General features: G+C 53.6%; 1 protein-coding gene across 11 annotated transcripts in view; it reads left to right on the top strand.

Moving 5' to 3' along the window:
• CDK5RAP2 (CDK5 regulatory subunit associated protein 2) overlaps positions 1–20,361 on the top strand; it is a 153,323-nt gene that overhangs the window by 63,278 nt on the left and 69,684 nt on the right. For all 11 annotated transcript variants that reach the window (XM_077913110.1, XM_077913108.1, XM_077913111.1 and 8 more), the window contains 5 exons: positions 6,246–6,416; positions 9,967–10,107; positions 17,000–17,097; positions 18,141–18,271; positions 19,584–19,693. In XM_077913110.1, the coding sequence (XP_077769236.1) occupies positions 6,246–6,416; positions 9,967–10,107; positions 17,000–17,097; positions 18,141–18,271; positions 19,584–19,693 (651 nt within the window). The remainder of the gene's footprint in view (positions 1–6,245; positions 6,417–9,966; positions 10,108–16,999; positions 17,098–18,140; positions 18,272–19,583; positions 19,694–20,361) is intronic.

Raw genomic sequence — 20,361 nt, 5'->3', positions numbered from 1 at the left:
CGTCACATCTCGGTGCTCGTGCGTGGGGCCGGCGGAAGCCGCTCTGAAAGGCTGTTCCCATCCGTTCCACGTGGAGCTGCTGTCGTCTCCCTGGAGCCCAGACAGAAAGGCTTTCCCTTACCTCTGGTTCTAACTTTATGATTTCTGGGAGTACAGGACTGAATCCCGTCAGCCCCCGTCTCTGGGGGGACCTAGCCCAGAAATAGAGCAGAAGTGCAGACAGAGGGCTCACTGGAGCACAGGCGAGGCGGGGGGGGGGGGGTGGCAGTGGAGCTGGGGCTCCGAGGGCACGCAGCGGTTTGCTGGGGGCACGGGGCCGAACTGCATTCCAGGTGGAGGGACGGCCGCGCCGAGGCCTGGGGCGCAAGTGGGCCTGGCCCGAGGGCACAGCGAGTGGGCTGGCAGGGAGGGCGGGACCGCTGGGCACCGTCGGGCCGCCGGGCGGGGGCCTCCACGCTGCCCCGTGAGCTCCTCGCTCTGAGAACTATGTGGGCCTGTGAGCTCTCTGGCCGCCCTGCCTCGTTCCAGGGGTTTCCATCTGTCTCAGCATAGGAATTCCTTGTTCCAGTACGACCCCGTGCAGAAGAAAGCTGAAGGCCCAGCTGCTTGGGGACAAGCGAGGGGGAGGCCTGGTGCCCCCTCCGCCCCGGGGGCAGTGCGGCTCCCAGACCCAGGCTCCAACGCCACTGTCTCATACTAATTCTGGAAATTCTTACATCACTGGGTTCCTATTCCTCATTAAGATTTTGGAGAAGTTTCCTTTGTGTATTTAAAGGGAACCACTGAGCACTTTGATAAGCTTTCTCACAGTGAAACCTGAGAAGGTGGAAATTTGATGGATGAGAACCTTCTCGGTCTCCATCTGGCCTGAGATAAAACAAACCAGCTGACTGCAGAAGGAAGTAAGAGGGCCTGGCTTTTCATTTCTAATGTGATTCTCAGATTATAGGGGTATTTTATTTTTAAAACAATCCACCTTTTCTTCTGTCGGCCTCCCCTGAGAAAGCCCCGATAGGCAGAGGCATGCTCGGCTCAGTGCTGGTCCGGAGGGCACCTGCGAATCCTGGAGGAAAATTGCCCACTAGGTGGAAAGGGAGGCGTCCCAGTTGATGTCGCAGACACGGGTCCCGCTGTGGCAGCGCTGGCTTGAAAGCAGGGTGGGGTCTGGTCCAGGAGAGGGGCTTGCAAGGAGAACAGTGCACCCGAGGGCCTTGGCAGGTTCCTTAGGACAGTGGCTTCTTGCATTAAAATCAGGCGCGGATTACCGAGCTTCTCCCCAAGCCAGCTGAGTCAGTTTGGGGAGGAAGGCCCAGAAACATGGAGTGAGAGGGTGCTCGCGGCCAGCCCGCCTTGGGCTTCCTGGGCTCGCCCTGAAAAGCCACTGGTTTAGTGAAGAGAACATGAATAGACCTGGTTCCGCCACCTCTGACTCCGGTTAAGTTGCTTGAGTACTTTGAACGTCCGCTTCCCGACCTGCGGGTGGGCTGCACCGCTGCCTTGCGGGGGTTGCAGGGGGAGCTGCAGGGGGAGCTGCGGGGGGCGCGTATAAAGGGCCTGGCGCTCTCCTAAATGCTGTAGAGGTCTGGCGGGTGGTGTTTTGGGGGGACGATTGCTGGGGCCAGAGGAGTCGGGGGGCTTAGTGGAAGAGGTGGCACTTGGATTGGCCCTGCGAGCTGAGCGTGCTGTCTCCAGGCAGGTTTGGGCGGAATTGTGCTATGTGTTTTTTTCCCAGCGGGAGAGGCCTGGGTGGTCTGGTGAGGTGAGGCTAAGAGGTAGGCTGGAGCCCACCGGGGGAGGGGAGCCTGGGACGAAGGTTTGTAGGGTGGCTTCATTCTGCAGCTAGCGTGGGGTCCCGCAGGGTCCTGGTAGAGACGGAAGGCTCAGGGCTGTGTGTGGCTGTGATTTGGTGGCTGAATGCGGCCGGGGACGCCAGCGAGGAGGCGGTTGCTGATGACCAGCTGACAGCTAATTTCTGAAGAAGGCCAGAGCAGTGGGGGGAGGGAGAGGAGGGCTGAGCCGGCAGCACGTTCACTTTTCTCGCCAGGACTTCAGATTCCATCTGTCCTCTTTAATACCAGCTCCGGGGAGGAGGACTGGCCGTCCAGGTGATCAGAGTCCGGGGTGCTCCCGGGCCAGCCCCGCTAATGCATGGGTTGCCGTGCCTCGTGGCAAGGGCCCCGGTTCCAGATTCCCAGGCCTTCTTGCCACAGACTAACCGGGCCTGGCTCCTGTGGGGCAGGTGGCCCCCTTAAGCCGCACACACCCTCCTCCTCGACAAAGCACCACCACCAACGGCCCTCAGTTTCCTCAGCAAGCCTGCTCTGGGTATGCAGTTTTCACAGGACTGATTCCCAATCTGTGATGGATTCTTACAAACTGATGGATTCAGCTCCTTTGGGAACTCTGGGGGTGGGGTGGGGGGCGGGAATGATTTGAGCCCTGTGGTCTAAATACTCACCCTTCGTCTCTCGTGTGCTCTGTGTGGAGGGAGGGCTCTGCCGCGAGGCCCGAGTCACCTGTGGGATGAGCGGGCCGGCGGCTGGGTGGGCCTGGAGGGCGTGCATGGGTGGGGGTGACAGCTGCCGCTGCTGCCCATCTGCCTCTGTGCCGGGCACCCACCCACGTTCTCTCACTTGAGCCTCCAGGGCCCATCGCAGCCTGTGTTTTTGGCCCCGTTTACCGCAAAGGAAGCACTCACAAGGATTTCGGTTACCTGTGGTCACCCCGCTACTCAGCAGTAGGGTCCGGACGCAAGGCCAGCTCTGCCCATCTTCACAGCCTGGGAATATCAAGAGAGGTTTGGGGAAACCACCCAGGTTCTCAATTTTCAGTTCTGATCGTTTTGCTCAGGCGAGACATGCCGTCTCCGTGCCTCCCCTGAACATCTGCTATAACCGCCCTGGTGCCCAGGAGCCCAGGAGCCCAGGAGCCCAGGAGCCTTTGCGTTGCTGTGTCCCCGAGGCCGGGCGCTGGCCTCGCCTCCCTGCAGCCGTCCTGCACCGCGGGCCTTGCCTCGCTGCTCTTCACGGAGGCCCAGGGTCCTTGGCCCTGCCCGCTCGCCAGCAGGCGGGCCTCAGTCTCCGCTGGCAGGTCTGGCTCCTGAGGCCTTGAGGAACCAGAGCATTAGCTCGGGGCGTCGGCAGCCCGCGTCAGACTGGTGTTACATTTGTCTGGTCTTAACAGTAGTGCAGTTGGGCGGACAGTGTAGAATTGGGCGTCTAGCTGACTCGGGTTTGAATTTCAGTGCCAGAAGTGACTTGTCAAGCTTTGTCACCATCTCTCAGCCTCCGTGAGCCTTGGTTTCCCTTCTGTAAAAACAGGACGCTTACCACTGAGCTTGTGTGCAGTCATCAGGGTCAGAGATGTTTTAAAGTGCCTTGACAGCTGCGTGGCCCGGCTTGAGCCCGGTCATGGTTTCCATTAGGAGTGCTCGTAGTAGGTGAGGGACTTCATACTCTTTGGTGTCCTGGCTTTCCTGGAGGCCCTGACTGATGCAGCGGGCTCTCCACGACCAAAAATACACACACACAAATTTGCATAGGCTCCCAGGGACCCGCTCAGTGGGCCTCAGGTCAGGAACCCCGAATCACGTGTTCCCTGTGGGATTTGGGGAACAGGTCATTTTCAAGGTGTCAACTCTTAGTTTGGGGAACACGTGGAAGAACTTCAAACATGCAAGTTCTCAATTTACATACCTGAATTAAAATTACATAAGCAAACGAAATGGGAGAATGGAGTAAATTATTATGGTACACGTGCGTATGCGCTAGAACTTGAACCAGACATCAAAATAATGAGTCTGATGGGTGTCTGTGCAAAGGAGAGAACGAATCCAGGAAGTGATGTGTGTGGACCAGTAATTACTGTGCACAGGAATGACACACACCTTCTACTTGGTGTAATGCAGAAATACTTTACGCTTAAAATGTAGCCTGGGTGGCTCAGTCGATTAAGCATCGAGTCTTGATTTCGGCTCAGGTCATGATCTCAGGGTCGTGAGATCAAGCCCCAAGTCAGGCTTGGAGCTGAGCGTGGAGCCTGAGATTCTCTCTCTGCCCTCCCTGCCCCCCCCCCCCCAAAGTAGGCATGACCTTGATCTTTTTAGGATGATCTTTCTAGGATGGCAGGCAGATTAATTGTGAATTTAAAGACGTACCTAAATGGCTTAACACAAGATTTTGTGGTCCCTTTATGCAGTTTTCAGAGACAGATTTCTAAGAGCAAGTGTCAGATGACTGTAGATGGATGGGGATCATCTCAAAAGAAATCCAGACCTTGGTCATAGTGTGGAAGAGAGCTGGGGGGCTTGCCATCAGAGCAGGAACAGGGCAGGTGCTGCCCCTCCGTGACTGTGACTGTGGGCAGGTTACTTTACCTGAGCCTGTTTCCTCATCCGTAACATGGGAGCAGCCCCCCCACCCCCCAGGCGCTCGCCGAGTGCTGGTCTCGTTATCTAGTGTATTCGCCATTCCCAGGGGATGCTGATAATGTTCTAGGGGCCATGTTTTGAGAATTCTAGTTCTTTTTGGTGGGAAATGGTATTTGGAGACTACAGTCTGGATACTGGGGAGGATGCTGGTTTATACTTTCTCAGTGAAAGGAAGGAAATAACAGAAAATAGAAGTTCATGTTGATATTTCCAATTCATATTTACAGTGACATGTTTTAACTTAATTTTATATTTGTGTTGGTATTCTCTTAGACTTGTAGTCTTGGTTCTTATCACATTAATAATTACTTATTTAATAAATAAATACACACACACAGTTTCAGAATATCAATACAAACATTATTTCTTCCAACATGATTACTAAGTGTAAGACTTTCTGCAGTAGTCCCTTTGTCCTTGGAGAAATACCTCACTAGGGCAGACCGATTACTCTGCTTTTAAGTTACTGAAATAATTTCTCTGTTTGGTTAACCCATCAACCTGTTATACAGTTAGATTTATTTTTTGTTTGTTTGCTTCTAGTTTTAGGGGATTTTTTATTTTTTAAATAGTCATCTAAACATTTAAACGGCTTCCATGGTACGTCTGTAAAACGAGTTCTCCTCCCTCCCACCTCATTCTCTCTTTTTTATTTCCCTATAGGCCACTTAGTTTATTTTGTAGTTGAATACATGACAGTATGCCGCACATATTTTTTTTCTCCTGGGGTCCTCTTGACGCCTACCTGAGTGGTATATTCTGAAAAGCTTACTTTAGGTCAGCGTGTTTATAGAATCCTCATTCCTTTCTCTGGATCGCGTCTGAGTGCTCCATTGTGAGAATGTACCTTAGTCTGTTCCTCTCCTGGTGGATATTTGGGTGGTTTCCAGCCTTTTGCTATTATGAATAGTACTTCAGTATTACAAATAGCATATATCCTGAGGTATAATCACACGGTTTACTGTTGGTTGTGTTTTTTCCCTTAACATTATAACATGAACATTTTCCATGTTAATTGTAACCGTCGTTATTTAAGATATATATATATATATATATATTATTATTTTTTTTTTATGAAAGTAACACAGACTTCGGGATTTTAGAAACTCACAAAAATAAAAACTTAAAAATTGGTTGAAAGTCCTCCGCAATCCCTCTATTTAGGTACACTGTTATTATTTTGATGTGTTTCATCATAGCCTTAACAACATTTTGTATAAGCATTTAGGAAACAAATGGCATCATATTATATAGTGTCTTGGCTTGTTTTTCTTCATAATTGTGTTTTTTTTTTCTTGAAGATGTTATTTATTTACTCAAGAGAGGGAGAGAGAGTGAGGTCAGAGTTGGGGGTGGGGAGGAGCAGAGGGAGAGGGACAAGCAGATTCTGTGCTGAGTGCTGAGCGTGACGCAGGGCTCAATCTCAAGACCCTGAGATCATGACCTGACTAGAAACCAAGAGTCGGATGCTTAACTGGCTGAGCTACCCAGGCATCCCGTAATTGTGCATTTTTTAACGGCATGCTTTTTATAATTAATTCCCAATTTTTAAAAAATACTTAATTCTTGTTGGATGTTTAGTTTCTTTCTGATTTTTCCATAATGTAAATAATGTTGTGATAAATATCTGCATAAAACTTTTTCCAGATTTCAGCTTATTTTTAAAGCTGGTTTTCATCAGACTTTAAGAGAGAAGGAAGTGCACGTTTGTTAAATACACCTCTTTGCTTGCTCTTGTATAGCGGTGAGCCCGTGAGAGATGATCATCTTGAAATCTTTGTCAAATAAGTTCTATTTTTTCTTTTTCTTCTGACAGGACCTTAGAAATGAAGTTGAGAAACTACGCAATGAAGTGAATGAAAGAGAGAAAGCCATGGAGAATCGTTACAAGAGTCTTTTGAGTGAAAGTAATAAAAAATTGCACAGTCAAGAGCAAATGATCAGAAGTCTAAGAGGAAGCATCGATCCAGAGGACTTGTTGCTCCAGGTGCCATAACTTCTCTTTCTATTGTATTTAAGTCTGTTGACTTAGCATAGGCTTTTTTCTTTAAAAACCCTTTTGCATAAATGTTTGTAGAAGCGTAAGGCTGGCGGAAATGCCGGTAGTCCTCACTGCTTTCTGTCAGAGCATCAGAGCACTTCAGAGCTTTCTTTCTGTCCTTTGGGCATCAGCCACCAGCCAGAAGGGAAGGGACTTATTCTGGGTCCCGATTGAGGCCCTGGCGGCCTGCCTGCCTCACTGAGGTACTCCTGCTGTGGGCGCCTGCTGCTGTGTGTGCCAGGCCCTCTCGCCCCTCTGTGCTGTTTTTGGACTTGGAATGCCCTCCTTGTCTGATCATGGAGTGAGGTTGTGATTTAGCGCCTGCTGCCAGGTGATCATGATGGATTCAACGCGGGTATTTAACTCTGCTTCCTGCTGGAGCCTTGTTAACGTGAGTCAAGGGGTGAAAGGTACAGGCCCCCAGGACTGAGCACTCTGCTCCATGCCTTTGGGGTGAAAGGCCAAGAAGCAAGCTGGTTTATCCTGTGGAGCCCAGAGAGGCTCAACAGGAAGCGGAGGGACCTGGTCCCTTTGTAACCAGGAGATTTGGCTGGAATGCTGGGCAGTTCAGGGACCTTGTTCTCTTCACCAGCAGGAGGTGGTGGTGGTAGTGAGGATTCTTCTCTAGTGACCTTAAACCAGAGAAGCTCTGGCCTGGGGGTCACCAGATGTAGGTGCAGGCAGGAGTGGGTTTCTTGATAAAGATGGGAGTGGAAGTGTGCATCCCCGGCACTGAGAGTCCTCTCGGGGGAAAAGACAGATGGGCGTCTTCCAACAGAACAAGCACATCCTCACCTGGTCCTCTCCCACTGAGCCTGCCGCTGATGTGCTCTTTCCACACTTAGAACTTCTGAGCACCTTTATCTTTAAAGGTAGATGGACAGCCTGAGCTCCCCAAACAGGGGAACAGTGTGCAAGAGGAAAGACAGACAGAACAAGGCTAGGTAGAGACAATAGAAGTGGGAGGATGAGAAGCAACCAGACAGCTTTTCAAAGAAGTCGACACTATAACCTCTTTAGATAAGAATTAAGATCAGGATCTGATAAAAAAAAAAAAAGCAAAAACAAAAAAAAACAAACTTGGAAAAGAAGAATGAGCTACTGGAGATTGGAGGTATGATCACATATATAAAGAGTTTAATAGGTGGCGCCTGTGTGGCTCACTTGGTTAAGCATCTGACTCCTGATCTCGGAACAGGTCTTTCTTAGTCTCAGGGTCATGAGTTCAAGCCCTGTGTTAGGCTCAGGTTGGGTGTGGAGCCTACTTAAAAAAAAAAAAAAATTTAACAGGAGATTAGAGATGCAGGAAGATCAAGGTGAGTGAGCCTTCCAGAAAATAGAACCCAACAGAGAAATAAACAGGCAAAGAAATGAAAGGGAGAAGCCAGGAATTCCAGTATGTGACTGCCCGGGGCTCCTGAGAGACGGGACAGGCAAAGCAGAGGGAAGGAAACCCTCAGAGCAATAGGAGAGCTTGCAGAGTGGAGGGAAGACTCCTCTGCATCGAAGAGGTCCCTGTGTTGCTAGCACATGATGGGGACATACACCCCAAGGCACGTCCTTGTGAAATCACAGCACACGAGGATAGAGAGGATCTGGAAGGTTCTAGAGTGAGCTGCAAAGGACCCAGACGCGGAATGACATCAGAATCTTCAGCAGCGACACTGGAGGCCAGAAGGCAGGAGAGCAGGCTTCCCGGTCGCTGAGGAAGAGCGGTGTCCAGCCCAGCATCCCGTGCTCCGCCCAGCTGGCAGCAGGAATGAGGGCAAACAAAGGCATTTCCTAATGTTTGGCGCCTGAAATCCTCTGCCTCGCAGGTGCCTCCCTTAGGGAACTCCACGCAGACCCATCCAGTGATCCCATACAGACGAGGAAGAGACCCGAAAGGAGAGTCACGGGATTCTCCGGGGACGCGGTGATGGAAGGGCCCAGGACGCAGAGAGCTTGTATTTGAGCTCTTGAGACAGAGGCCGCAGTTGGGATTTCTCCAAGAAGTGGAAACGGAACCCATCAGTTACCTGATGTGTCTGACTCCATCTAGAGGCATTTTTAAGTTCTTTTAGAGTGTTTAGAGATAAATCTACATTAAATACCTAATTTTAGTTTTATGAACTAAGTGAATGAATAGAACAAAGCAGTTGTTACTAATTCCAAGGAAATCAAAGAAATGAACAGAAAGGAAGTGTAATCACGGGAGGCCAGATGGGTGAGTCGTGCATAGTGTGTGCGTGGTCAAAATGGTACAAATGTGGACCATCAATGGAACTGAAATCGTGTTGTGGCTATCAGGAAAAGTGCTGAGGGGGGCAAGAGCTAAATCCTTCAACTTCTGTGGTAGGAGCCAGGGGATAAATCCTACCTTAAGAAGTCAACGGGACGCCTGGTGGCTCAGTCGGTTGAGCGTCTGACTCTTGATCTTGGCTCAGGCCTTGACCTCAGGGTCATGAGTTGAAGTCCCGTGCTGGGTTCCGCGCTAGGCAGGGAGCCTGCTGCAAAAAGAAAAAAGTCAAGCCGTGTGAGAGTAGCAATGTAATGTAAATACAGGAGGGGCTGAGCAGTTGGGAGTCTTTCCTTCCTGGGAGTGGGACCCAGAGGGGAGAGTGTGAGGTAGGGGCCCCTGTTTTCCATGTGAGCGGCGCGGTGCTATTTGTTAGACAACGTGTACGTATAGTCGGGCTTTTAGAAAAGGAAAACGGAAAGTATGAGTCAAGCACAGCTGGATTATGACAGTTCTAGAAAGGCAGTGTTGGTTATTCGCTTTCTAGTTTTTCCTGTTACAGTTTAACAGGTTTTTATAAAAAGTTGCCCCTGTGTCTTTCATGTTTGTTTTCATCTAGTTTCTCATAGAAGTTTGACATGGTAAAGTGATTCTGATAGGTACTTAGGAAGAAGATGTTGTTCTTGCCCTTAATTTCTGACCTAGAAGGACAGAGACATCATTGAGGAGTTACCAGGTTTTAAATAGTTAGGAATGTATCGGCCTGGGCCTTAGGACCAGACACACCATGTCTAGCCCTGCTGTGCGGTGGAATGCCAGATCTTCCGAGGGGGTCAGCGAGGGAGACTGTGCATCATCACGAGGGACCTTCGAGACGCGACCAAACGCCATAACAGTATTCACAGCCTTTCTTCCTGGAAGTCAAGTCTCCTCTTGGTACAGATGGGTCAGGTGTTGTCAAATTTGTCCTGTTCTGAAAGAGGCTCCGATTTGTTGGCTTGTGACACACGGTTCCTCCAATCGCGGCAGTAGCCCCGTAGGATGGCGGGCAGACCCGAGGTCATACCCTGGCTCAAGGGGACCCAGGATGAGAACCCTGTCCTGTGGGGCCAGGGCCCGGGCTCGGTCCTCCATACCCGCTGGGCAGCCGTCGGGGTCAGGGGAGAAGGGCGCCTTGTAAAAAATTGTAAAAAATATCCTCCATTAGAGAGTTTTGGAGAGTCTGTTAGTATTTTTTCTCTTGAGCAAACTTCCTCATGATTTGTTTTGTTTCCTTAGGAATTCAGTGAAAAAGATTTGGGAGCAGTACAGCCGACTTGCCCTTCACAGAGTGGGGAGGAGCTCAGGGCCAGGAGTGGGGACTCAGCAGCAAAGTGCTCTTTACAGCGCTCACCAGGCAGCAACCGCATCTTCTCGGAGGTAAGCTTGCCTGGACTGGGACATCCGCGGGCGACTCCGTGTTCCTTCTGACACGTGTGTGGCGACTGCTGTCACGGAGAGCCCTCCGAGGCCTTCTTGCCACCGACTGAGGCGATGAGAGGTAGGAGGAGGGCTCTTAGTCGGCCCGCCTTACAGGTTCATGCCCTTCGGCTGAGTGTTGCTATTTCCACCACACAGGAAACTGGTAAATCACAGCCCATTAGAGATGAGCCTCTCGCACATTTGCTGTCCCGGGGTTCACCTCTCAAGAACCGTGTCATCTCTGTGCATGTAATTTCTACGGTAAAATTTTCCCGTTCAAACACACACAGAAACCAGCAGGTCCTTCCTGGTCTGGCCTCGGGTCACCCTCCGTCATCCCTAACTACAGCTGACTGCTTGCAGATTCCTTGCACCTGTCCCCCCACCTTTGCATTTGCTGCTCCGTCTGCCTGGAATGGCTTTTCTCTGCTTGTTTCCTGGGTGACTCTTAAACATCCCTAGAAGTGCCCCTCCAGTGTCACCTTCCCCGACCCTGCTTGGTAGTGACATCTCCTCTTCCTCCCCGGTGCGCAGCACTTTGCACGCCCATCCCTGTGTTGATGACCTAGGATCCATCTTCCTCTGCCCCTCCCTCGAGCCCCTGCACACCAGGGATGGGCCCCTCAGGGTAGGGAACTGGGATTTGTGTCGAAATCCCAGTGCCTCGCTCAGTCCTGGGTCTAGTAAATACGTGTTTGTGGAGTGAATGAATGATTCTATTGGTTTGTGAGAGATGCAGTCCCCCTCTCCACCCCGAGCGTGCGTATGATGCAGCTTGGCGGCCAGATACGGGATAGGAAAGGACCTCATTGGAGGCCAAGTTTTTTTTTTTTTTTTTTTTTTTTTAAACCTGGCTTTAATTAAGTCCATACATTCAGAAGACAGAGAACTCTTACGCAAATTAGTTCTTTGATGAATGGCTCTGATCATGACTTGTGGTTTTGTGAAGGGTGATTCTCAAAATAATTAACTGGTGCAGCACGGACTTAGGCATGAGAAGAGGCGCAGGCGGTAGGGCTGGAGTACCTGCTCTTCTGCCAGATACCAACCCTCTAGTTCTTGGCTCCTGGAGAGGTCCCTAAGGACCTCTGCGGGGAGGGGCTGGGGAGGGTGGGTCGGAGGTCATTTTACAGCTGGTGTGGAAGTAGTGTGGTGGCTGGGACGAGCCATTGCTCTGTGGATCTGCTCATGTCAGCCCTGGTCTGGGGGTGTCGTTGGCTGGACAGTGGGGACTTCTTACCTGTCCATTCGTGGACCTGCATTTTGTTGTTTCTCTTGGATGAGAGTGTCAGCCTCAGTAGTGGAGCCCAGAAGTCTGGAGGCCAGGATTTTTCTCTTGGCTCTCTCACCACTTGGGTGATGTTGGGCATGTCCAATAACTAAATCTCAGGGGGCTAATATTTTGTGAGTCAAACTTGCATGTGGTTACTTGAATTTGACCAAATTTAATTGGGTGTTAAGATGCACACTAACTTGGGGGTGCGTCTGTGGCTCAGTTGGTTAAGCGTCTGACTCTTGGTTTTGGCTCAGGTCACGATGTCAGGGTCGTGGGATCGAGCCCTGTGTCAGACTCCATGCTCAGCGTCTGACACGGAGCATGTTCCACGCTCAGCATGGAGTCTGCTTGAGATCCTCTCCCTCTCCTTCTCACTCCCATTCGGCACCACCCCTTACTCACGCGTGCCTTCTCTCCCTAATAAATGAATAAAATCTTAAAAAAAAAAAAAAAAAAAGATGCACCCTGACCTGTAATAAGGCACAGTCAGTGTTTTGAAACGAGAGTAGCCCAGCAAGGTGTTTTTAGATGTTCAGGTCTTCACTGATTTCCATGCATTTCGTCAAACATTGCTATTTTGAATCCATAATTAGACAAAATATGTCTAAATGTTGAACGAAATGTTTACAGATTTATTGAACAGGCTGAGTGTTTTACAGTTTAATCTCACCAGTTTGATCAGCTACCACTTTTTTGGTTTCTTGCGCTGGGCGCTGTCTGCACTTCACAGAACCACAAGTAAAAGTCGTATGATTTTCAGTTAGATTTAGAGCCTGGTGATGTTTAAATTACTGTGCAAAATGCCTGAGTATTTTAGCAGAGGCTTTAATTCTGTTCTGCAAGACTAATTGCAAATTGTGGATAAAGAATTATAAATGATCATTTTGGAATTATAAATTTCTTAGGTGCCCGTCTACGCAGTCCCACCTGTTGCAGCCTGTGGCTTTCTACACCGCCCCCCGCCCGCCTCCCCACCCCACCCCACCCCACCCCCACCCCAGAAAGCTGTACTTTTCTGACTGTAGTTCTTTCTCTGTAGAAAACGCAGATTTCTCCTGCTGTGCCCTTGGCCACTTTGTGTTGATTTAGGGTTTATCCTCTCCCCATTTCTACAAAGAACTTGAGGCTGTGATGAGGTCTCCGTGGACTCAGGGCAGTCTCTTCTGCCTCTGATCACTGTGTGATCCTGACAATTAATGCTGGGTGATGAGGGGATTGAAGAACAGGGAGGGAAGCACACCGCCCGTATTTAACTTGCTGCAGCCCGAGATTTATAGCTTGGCTGCTGACATGGTTGGGACATCACTGCTGAATTTCCTGAGTATTAAAATAAATGTTTTTGTTGCCGAGCTGTGACACAGCTGCCCGAGTAGACCCCGTCCGTCTCCCAGGCCACCACACTGCCCTGCTTACCACGACGGGAGCCATCGGGCTTTGTCTTTACGCGCCTGCCACCTCTCCAGGTTGTGGTCTGCACATTACACGGGTTTCCTTCACGGCATTAAGGAAGCTCTGCAGAGGAGGGAGTGCCCTGGATCTGGAGCGGGAACTTCTTCTCTCCGGCTCTGTGGCCTTGGGCGGGTCACTTCATCTGTCTGAAACCCACTTTCCTGATCTGCACATGGGCGGATTGCACGCTCACCTCCTGATTGGATTGGGAGTACTGCACTGCCTTAGTTACCAGTTGACGTTCTTCTGGTTGCAAGCCGTAGGGCCCGACATGCACAGCGTGGCCACAGCAGCAGCGAGAGGGAGCCTTTATCGGGAGCGCTGGCGGCCCCCACAGATGCCGGGAGAGCCGAGTAGCCATGTCTCAGGGTAGAAGCGCGGCAGCCCCGTGGACACCGCAGCTCTAGACTCCAGGGCCCTGTGTTTGATGTGACGCACACCCAGCGTCCCAGGTGCTGGCTTGTCAGCTGAAATCCGAGTCTGGAGAGAGAATCCTACTGGGACACTGTGGGTCCCGGGGTGGCTTATGGAAGAGAGGGGCCTTCTGGGGTCTTACCCCATGTTTTAGGGACGGGTTTCAGATGAGCCGGGTGGGCCCTGAAGGCCGTGGGGAACAGACTGCACAGGCCGACCCCGGTAGGCATGTGGCAGCCTTGGTCTCCTTTGGGATGAGAGGCCTCCTGTCTGGGTTGCTTCTTGTTCCGAGGGGCAGGAGGGCGGGTGGGGGTGGCCTGTGCCTGCTGAGCAGGTGCTTCTTGCCGCTCCCCGCAGGGCAGCCTGGCCCCCTGCCTCTATGCCGAGGAGATCTCCAGGTTTGTCAGCTGTGCGGAGGGAGCCAAATGACTTCATTCTAATGGGGCATGATTCAACGCAGGGGAATAGGTGATTGATGAAACGGGACCCAAATGGCTCTGAAGAGTTCATTTATTTAACACGGGCGAGCTATTTGCTTCTAGGAAGACGTTGACTCACTCTGACTTCCATTATGCAAAGCATCCACAGGAATCTCTGCTCTTAAGATTCACGTTGGCTCCTGCCTTGTCCTCTCAGCTGCTTAATCCCCAGGTCAGCCAGCGTCTGTGGCCGCCTCCGGTCTGTGGCGGGTCCAGTGCCTGGCTCGGGACGTGGCTGCCCCCAGGGGGCCCTCGCACCCGCCCGCGGGTGGCTGGTGCGCTAGCTCTCGGCTGAAAGGGAACCAGAGAGCCAGGGGGGCCGGGACGGGGTGTTTTTCTCAGTCCTGGAAGGCTTCCTGGTGAGAACTGGCCTCCGCGGACCCTGGCAGGTGCTGGCGGTGTGTGAGCGAGGGGGGTGAACGGTGGTCCCTGCAGAGGGGGAGGGGATTCCCCCGGGGCTCAGATGGAGGGAGAGCGGGCAAGGGAAGTGCGGCGGTCGGCTGGCAGGTGGACAGGGGGCTTGGGGCGCGTCTGGGGTAGCTGCCGGCGAGAACCCAGGCCTCCAGGCCCCGGCCTTCCCCTGGGCGGTCCTCGGCCCGGGCCTCCGCCGTGCGGTCAGGATACAGGAGCCCCAGGGGTTGGTTCACCGGGCACAGGCCTTCCACGTGTGGAGTCGGCGCCAGCGGCCCAAGTCCCTCGTTGCCCTTGTTGACGGGCTTTGAAGTCACACACGTCAGCACGAATGCTGGCTGCCACGTGGTAGCTGGGGGGACTCAAACAGATATTCTCTTCTCAGAGAATCAGTTTCTTCATCCGAAAACCGGGAAGGTCAGTCACCGTCCTGGGCTTCGATTAGAGGTGGTGGCCCGCGCAGAGGACCCGGCAGAGCTCCAGAGCCTCGGAGTAGGTTAGGGGCGACATGCGCCACGTGTCTACTTCGTGCCAGGCTTCGCCCCGAGCACTTGGTGTAGACGAACTCGTTGAGTCCCCCTCGCGGCGCTCCGAGCCACGCGGGGTCCTTGCCTTCATTCGTAGGTGCGGAGCCGGAAACAGCGAGAGGTCGAGGCGCTTGCTGCAGCCGCACGGTCAGGCCGCAGTCTCAGCCGTCACGGCCTCATGGCAGGTGCTCAAGAAGCAGTCGGCCCTCAGATGTTCTTTGCCACCGTTGGCCACCTTTTACGGGGTTGACAGTGACAGTGTGACCCGTCCAGCGCCCCAGGGCTTTGCCTCCATGGTGGCGCACGGATGGGTGGACCGAGGAGCGCGGGCCTCGGAGCCGGCTGCCTGGTGCACGCCCCGCCTCTGCCCTGCCCTCGGCCCGCTGGTGGCCCCTGTGCGCGGGTCCCTCCTCACGGAATTGAGTGGGTGAGGCGAGCGCGGGGGTTGGCGGACGGACTCCGTGAGGACGTGCCCAGGGAGCGCTGAGCACGGTGGCCGGCGTTGTCCTGTCATCCTGTGAGATCCTTCCCGGCTCTTCTCTGGGCCGCGAGCCGACACTCGGCATGCACAGGGGCTGCCTGTCCAGTGACACGCGGCGTGACTCACGGAAGGCCTGACGGTTCCGGCAGTCCGGGTGACTCGCTCGTCACGAGCAGGCTGGCGCGTCAGCATGGGCAGCCCCTCACCGCCCCTCACGGCGGGGCTGCCGCTGCCGCCTCTGTGGGCGCCGGAGCCGGGGATCCGGGGTCCCCTACCTGGGACGTGCTCAGAGCGTAGGAGGTGTGCGCGGGGTCGTAGCGGGAACCGGTCACGTTGAAACGCGGGCGTAGGATGCTGACGAACGGGCTCTGGGAATGGCGCGGCTGCGCTAAGCCTGCTGAGGACAGTGGCTGCTGCGGTTCGGAAGTCCTGGTGACAATGTTTTGAGGTGACTTGAGACGCCTGGAGCATCACAGGTGCCTGCGTCTTCCGACGACGCGGTCCCGGGAAAGCACCGCGACTGCCGTGGGGTGCGGCGGTGCCGGTGTCCCTGCCGCTGCCGTCGGCTTCGGGGACCCTGTCCTAGCGGTTATGGGACCTTCGGGGGAGCCTGGGCCAGCGTGGAGCGCAGGGGCCGCTCGCGGGCCGCCGTCCCGCCCCACACACTGTCGCCCCGCACTTGGGAGCGTCGAGGCCGCGCGGGGCGCTGTGCCAGGTGTCCCGCCGCGCGTTAGTTCGCGTGGAGTTCTTTCTTACTTTGGGGTGGTGTCATGGGGGGGATGTTTGGAGGACCCGGGCTCTGTTTTCCTGCGCGCCTGGGAGTAGGCCTCCCGGCAAAGGCCGCTCTCGTCCGAGCACCTCGGCGTGTGGTCCCGTGGGCAGGACACTGTCGTGCGTCGAGCGCGGTGCCCACGAGCAGGACTAAGCAGACCTCCACGGCCTGCTGGTCCTCGGATGCACGTTGGTGCGCCGCGTGTGCCCAGACCCCTCGTGGCCGCAGGGCCCGCTTCAGGCTCACGCGGAGCTTGGTCTCGGGGCTCCGGTCTGCAGTCTGGGACAGTCTCCCGGGCTGCCCCTGACCCTCGTGCCCGTCAGGCTGCTCGAGCGTCCGGGCCAGCCCTGTAGTGCAACGTCCTCGCGTCGGGCTCAGCTTGCATGGCCTGGCCGCCCGGCTTCAGGGAGGCGCCTGCGCGGCCGCGTCCTCGCCCTGTGCCCTCCTGAGGGGTCACGGCTCACGCCTGCGCATGGCTGGGCAAGCTGGCTTCCAGGACTGTCAGGTGGCGCCCTCGTCCCTCCTCTGCCGTTAGTACGCATCCTGGGCCGTTCGAGGCTCGGTCAGCGTCCCGATACTCTTCAGACCGTGACCCGCTGGTTTTAGCTTCTCCCTTAGGTCACAGGGCTGGGGAGGAGCAGAGATCCGGCTCCGGTCGCTTTAGCGCGTGGCTCGCTGGACCTTTTCTGTTGGAGTGTGAGTCCCCTGTCCCGGACACCAGGGTGGGTTGACGGGCTTCTTGTCTTGGGAGCAAGAGCGAGCGTGGAAGGCCATCTCTGTAGTGTAGACCGAGCGAGCAGCGGTTTCGCCCCGGGTGCGTCGGGTGCGCGATGCTCCTTTTATAGCTGCTGTCCAGACCCGGGCGCAGCGGGGAGCTCTGCTGGGGGCCGTGGTGCCCGTCGTTCCCCGGCGTCCTGCAGGTGGTGCCCCGACGTGGCCTCATCAGGGCCTGGGTCTGTGAACGGCCCACATCTGCATCATGTCAGGGTGTACGCTTTTGAGGTTCCCCCCTTCATGTCAGGTGCCCATTGTCATTTCCAGGAAAAGCAACAATTAGACTATGAAGAGCTGCTTCGGGTCTTGAAGAAGGAGCGGGACATCTACGCTCATCTGGTGAAGTCCCTGCAGGACCCGGACAGGTAAGGTCACAGTTTGCACGTCACACACGCACGGACACATACCTACTTTGAATAAATACATTTGGCGTCTGAGGCAGCAGAGCCCTTCCGGTTTGCTCAGAAGCTTCAAATGCCTTTTGGTGGTGATTGCCGTACGTAGATAAACATCTTACATCAAGAATTGTCTGATTTGGGGACGCCCGGGTGGCTCGGTTGGTCGAGCATCCAGACCCTTGATGTAGGCTCAGGCCGTGGTCTCTGGGTGGTGAGACCGAGCCCCATGTCAGGCTCCGCGCCCAGCACGGTCTGCTTGGGTTTCTCCCCTTCCTCCCCTCCCCCCCAGGCACTTTCTCTCTCTCTCTCTCTCTCTCAAGTAAATAAGTCTTCAAAAACAAAACAAAACAATTCTTTGGTATTTGGATTGTTTAAGTTTTTTTTATCCTGACGAGCATAGGATAGAAATATGATCGTTAGGATGAAATGTTTATCCTACTTGGGTCCAGATTTAGAGAGGGCTCCGAGTGTGTTAGCGCCCCATCCTCACGGCCGTCCTGCTTCCCTGAGGCCCTGAAAACAGAGAGCTTACGCGACGTCCACAGTGGGTCCCGTGGGGAGTGACTGCACGCGGGAACCCAACAAGTTCCTGCCTTGGAGCGACCTGTGTCTCCCCAGAATTGCCGAGATGATCTGGTGCCAGTGAGTGGTGGTGCCGGGGTCTTAAAAAAGAAGAAAGGGCATGTAGCCTGCCACATGTTAATGGGTAGGGGGACCATGGTAGTGTTTGTTTTCCTGTGCTTTTGTATTTTAAATTTTTCGTAAACATGTCTTTACTTTTATAACCAGAAAAAAAAAAAAAAGACCCACTGATGACCTAATAGTCAAGGGGAGGCTTGCTGGCGTTTGTATTTTAAAGTGCAAATGGGTCTGTTTAAAAACTGCTGGTGGCTTCGGGTGAGGTATGGATGTGTTGAGTCACTATATTTATTCTACACAGATTTTACTCTGCATGTTAAGTAACGAGTTTAAATAAAAACTTAAAATTTCTGGTGTCTTGTTTTACCAAGTATCAACAGCCTGCAGGCCGAGTTAAACAGCATTTTCACTTTGCGGAAGCAACTGGAGCAGGACGTGCTGTCCTATCGGAATTTACAAAAGACCCTGGAGGAGCAGATCAGTGAAATTCGGAGGCGGGAAGGTGGGTGCTCTCTTGGCTGAACGAGGGGATGAGGAGCCTACAGGGTTTCGTCTGGGTTCCTTTCTCGGGGTGACCGTGTTGATGTTGGCCCCCCAGTCTGTGCGCGTCCGCTTCGGCCTCCGTGGGAGGGCTCAGCGCATCGTGTGAGTTTGCGTGCCGGGGCACCTGCTGCGGAGTCTGGGCCGCATGGGCACGTGGCGCTGAGATGGCTGCTTCCTGTTGAGACCTTGCCGTCGGCATTGTCGCCGCCACAGGCGACTCCGTAGGGAGGGCTCCGAGGTGAGGGGCCTGTGGTCCTCCCGTTGCCGTGCTCGTCGCAGCCACACCCGGCCCTCCACTCGCTGGAACTGGAGCCCGTAGAGTGCGCTAGTGTCCTCTTCCTTTCTGTCTCTAGCCTGGTGCCTGGCACATAGGAGCAAAAAAATTTGGAAATTGCAGTGGTAGGCTTGACCCTTCTGGAGCAGGAGCACCTGCTGTGTACACGGCACAGCAGCAGGCACCTCATTGCTCATCACTGATCCTGACGCTCGTCCCCTTGGCTGGCGTAGGTGTTGACTTCATTTTACAAATGCAGATGCTGTGGCTCGGGGTGGGGTGGGATTGATGTACCCACGTCCGAGCCAGGGCATCTTCCTATGAGGAGCGGCTCCTCCCAGTGCACTAGGCGTATCGGCGCTTCTCCCCAGATCGTTAAGTGGGATCGTATTTATAGACGCGTCACTCAGGATGTAGCCCGCCCTTCCTCAGAGCCTTCCTTCCCCATGGGGATGCGACCTTTGCTGCAGAGGAAGTCGACCTTTATGCAGGTGGCCGGAGGTCCCCTTATCTTAGATCTAGCAGCCGTGTCTGCACTTGGTGAGCTCATGACCACAGAGGGCTCCGGGGCCACTAAGAAATACACGAGGCACCTTTGTTTCCCTGAAGCGCCGCCCTTGAGGGTCACGTCTAACTTTCCTGTATTCGCTCCTAAACAGAATCACTCCCTCATTTAAACTGAAATCACCATTCGCTCGTGCCACTCCGAATGGTCTCTAGGTACAGCACTTGGTATGCAGATCATAATTCAGAACAGGCCGCAGCGACAGCCGCAGCCCGCGACGAAACCACACGTTGAGATACCAGCCCGTAGAGAAAGAGGGAAAATTACTTTTGCTCCAAAGATGGAACGTTCAACTCCCTGTTTGTACTGACTCCCCCTCGTAGCGACCCCCCCACCCCGTCCCCTCCCTCCGTACGGGGCTGTACTAGGATTGGGCTCGGAAGGATCTGGTTCTAATATTGTTTCTTCTCCCTCCCTTTTTTCTTTTTGCAGAAGAACCATTTTCATTTTACAGTGATCAAACATCTTACCTGAGTATTTGCCTTGAAGAGCCCAATCGGTTTCAAGTGGAGCATTTTTCTCAAGAAGAACTTAAGAAAAAGGTACTGACCTGTGAACTCTGAGCCCTTGGTTGGTTATTTGTTGCCTCCCGGGTTCCTGATCTGAGGTGTAAGGTTCTGAAAGCCTCTTTCCTCGCCTTTCTTCCCTCTGTCGCTGCCTGTCTTTGCTCGACCTTTGTTCCTCCTGGGACCAGCCCAGGCTCGATGTGCCCTAGCGGATGCCGTGCAGTCCCCCCTCAGGTCGCTCCCTCCTCTCGCGCCGGCGGCACGGCGTGCTCACGCTGATCTGGACTTACCTGCTTATTCGTCTGAATCCCCACCAGGCTGCGAGCATCTTAAAGTTAGTGATTGTATCTCACCTACTTTTGATGTTCCAGGGCCTTCCACGCATAGTGGGAGTTAACACGTGCTTTCTGAAAGAATGAAGACCCAGGTTTGATCAGTGAATCTTTTTTAAAACTGGGAACCAGGTTCCTCAATCTGTTGATTGTTGGTGTGATGAGAGTGGTTTCGAACTTCCAAGACTCTGGCAGCCACTGATAAGAGTAGGAACTGTGAGCTCAGAGGAGACAGTTTGTTATAAAATTATCATCCACGTATGACAGATTCAGTTTCTGCCTTGGAGCAATTCCCATTGCGGTAGAGCAGTCAGACACGTCAGCAGGTGGTTGCAGTGCGGGTGCAGGGGTTGCCCCGGTAGGTGGGTGGGC

The sequence above is a fragment of the Canis aureus genome, chromosome 10, assembly GCF_053574225.1.
Source record: "Canis aureus isolate CA01 chromosome 10, VMU_Caureus_v.1.0, whole genome shotgun sequence".
In the NCBI taxonomy this organism is placed as follows: Eukaryota; Metazoa; Chordata; class Mammalia; order Carnivora; family Canidae; genus Canis; species Canis aureus.
The sequence above is the reverse complement of the archived record's forward strand: the minus strand, read 5'-3'. Positions and strand labels throughout refer to the sequence as shown.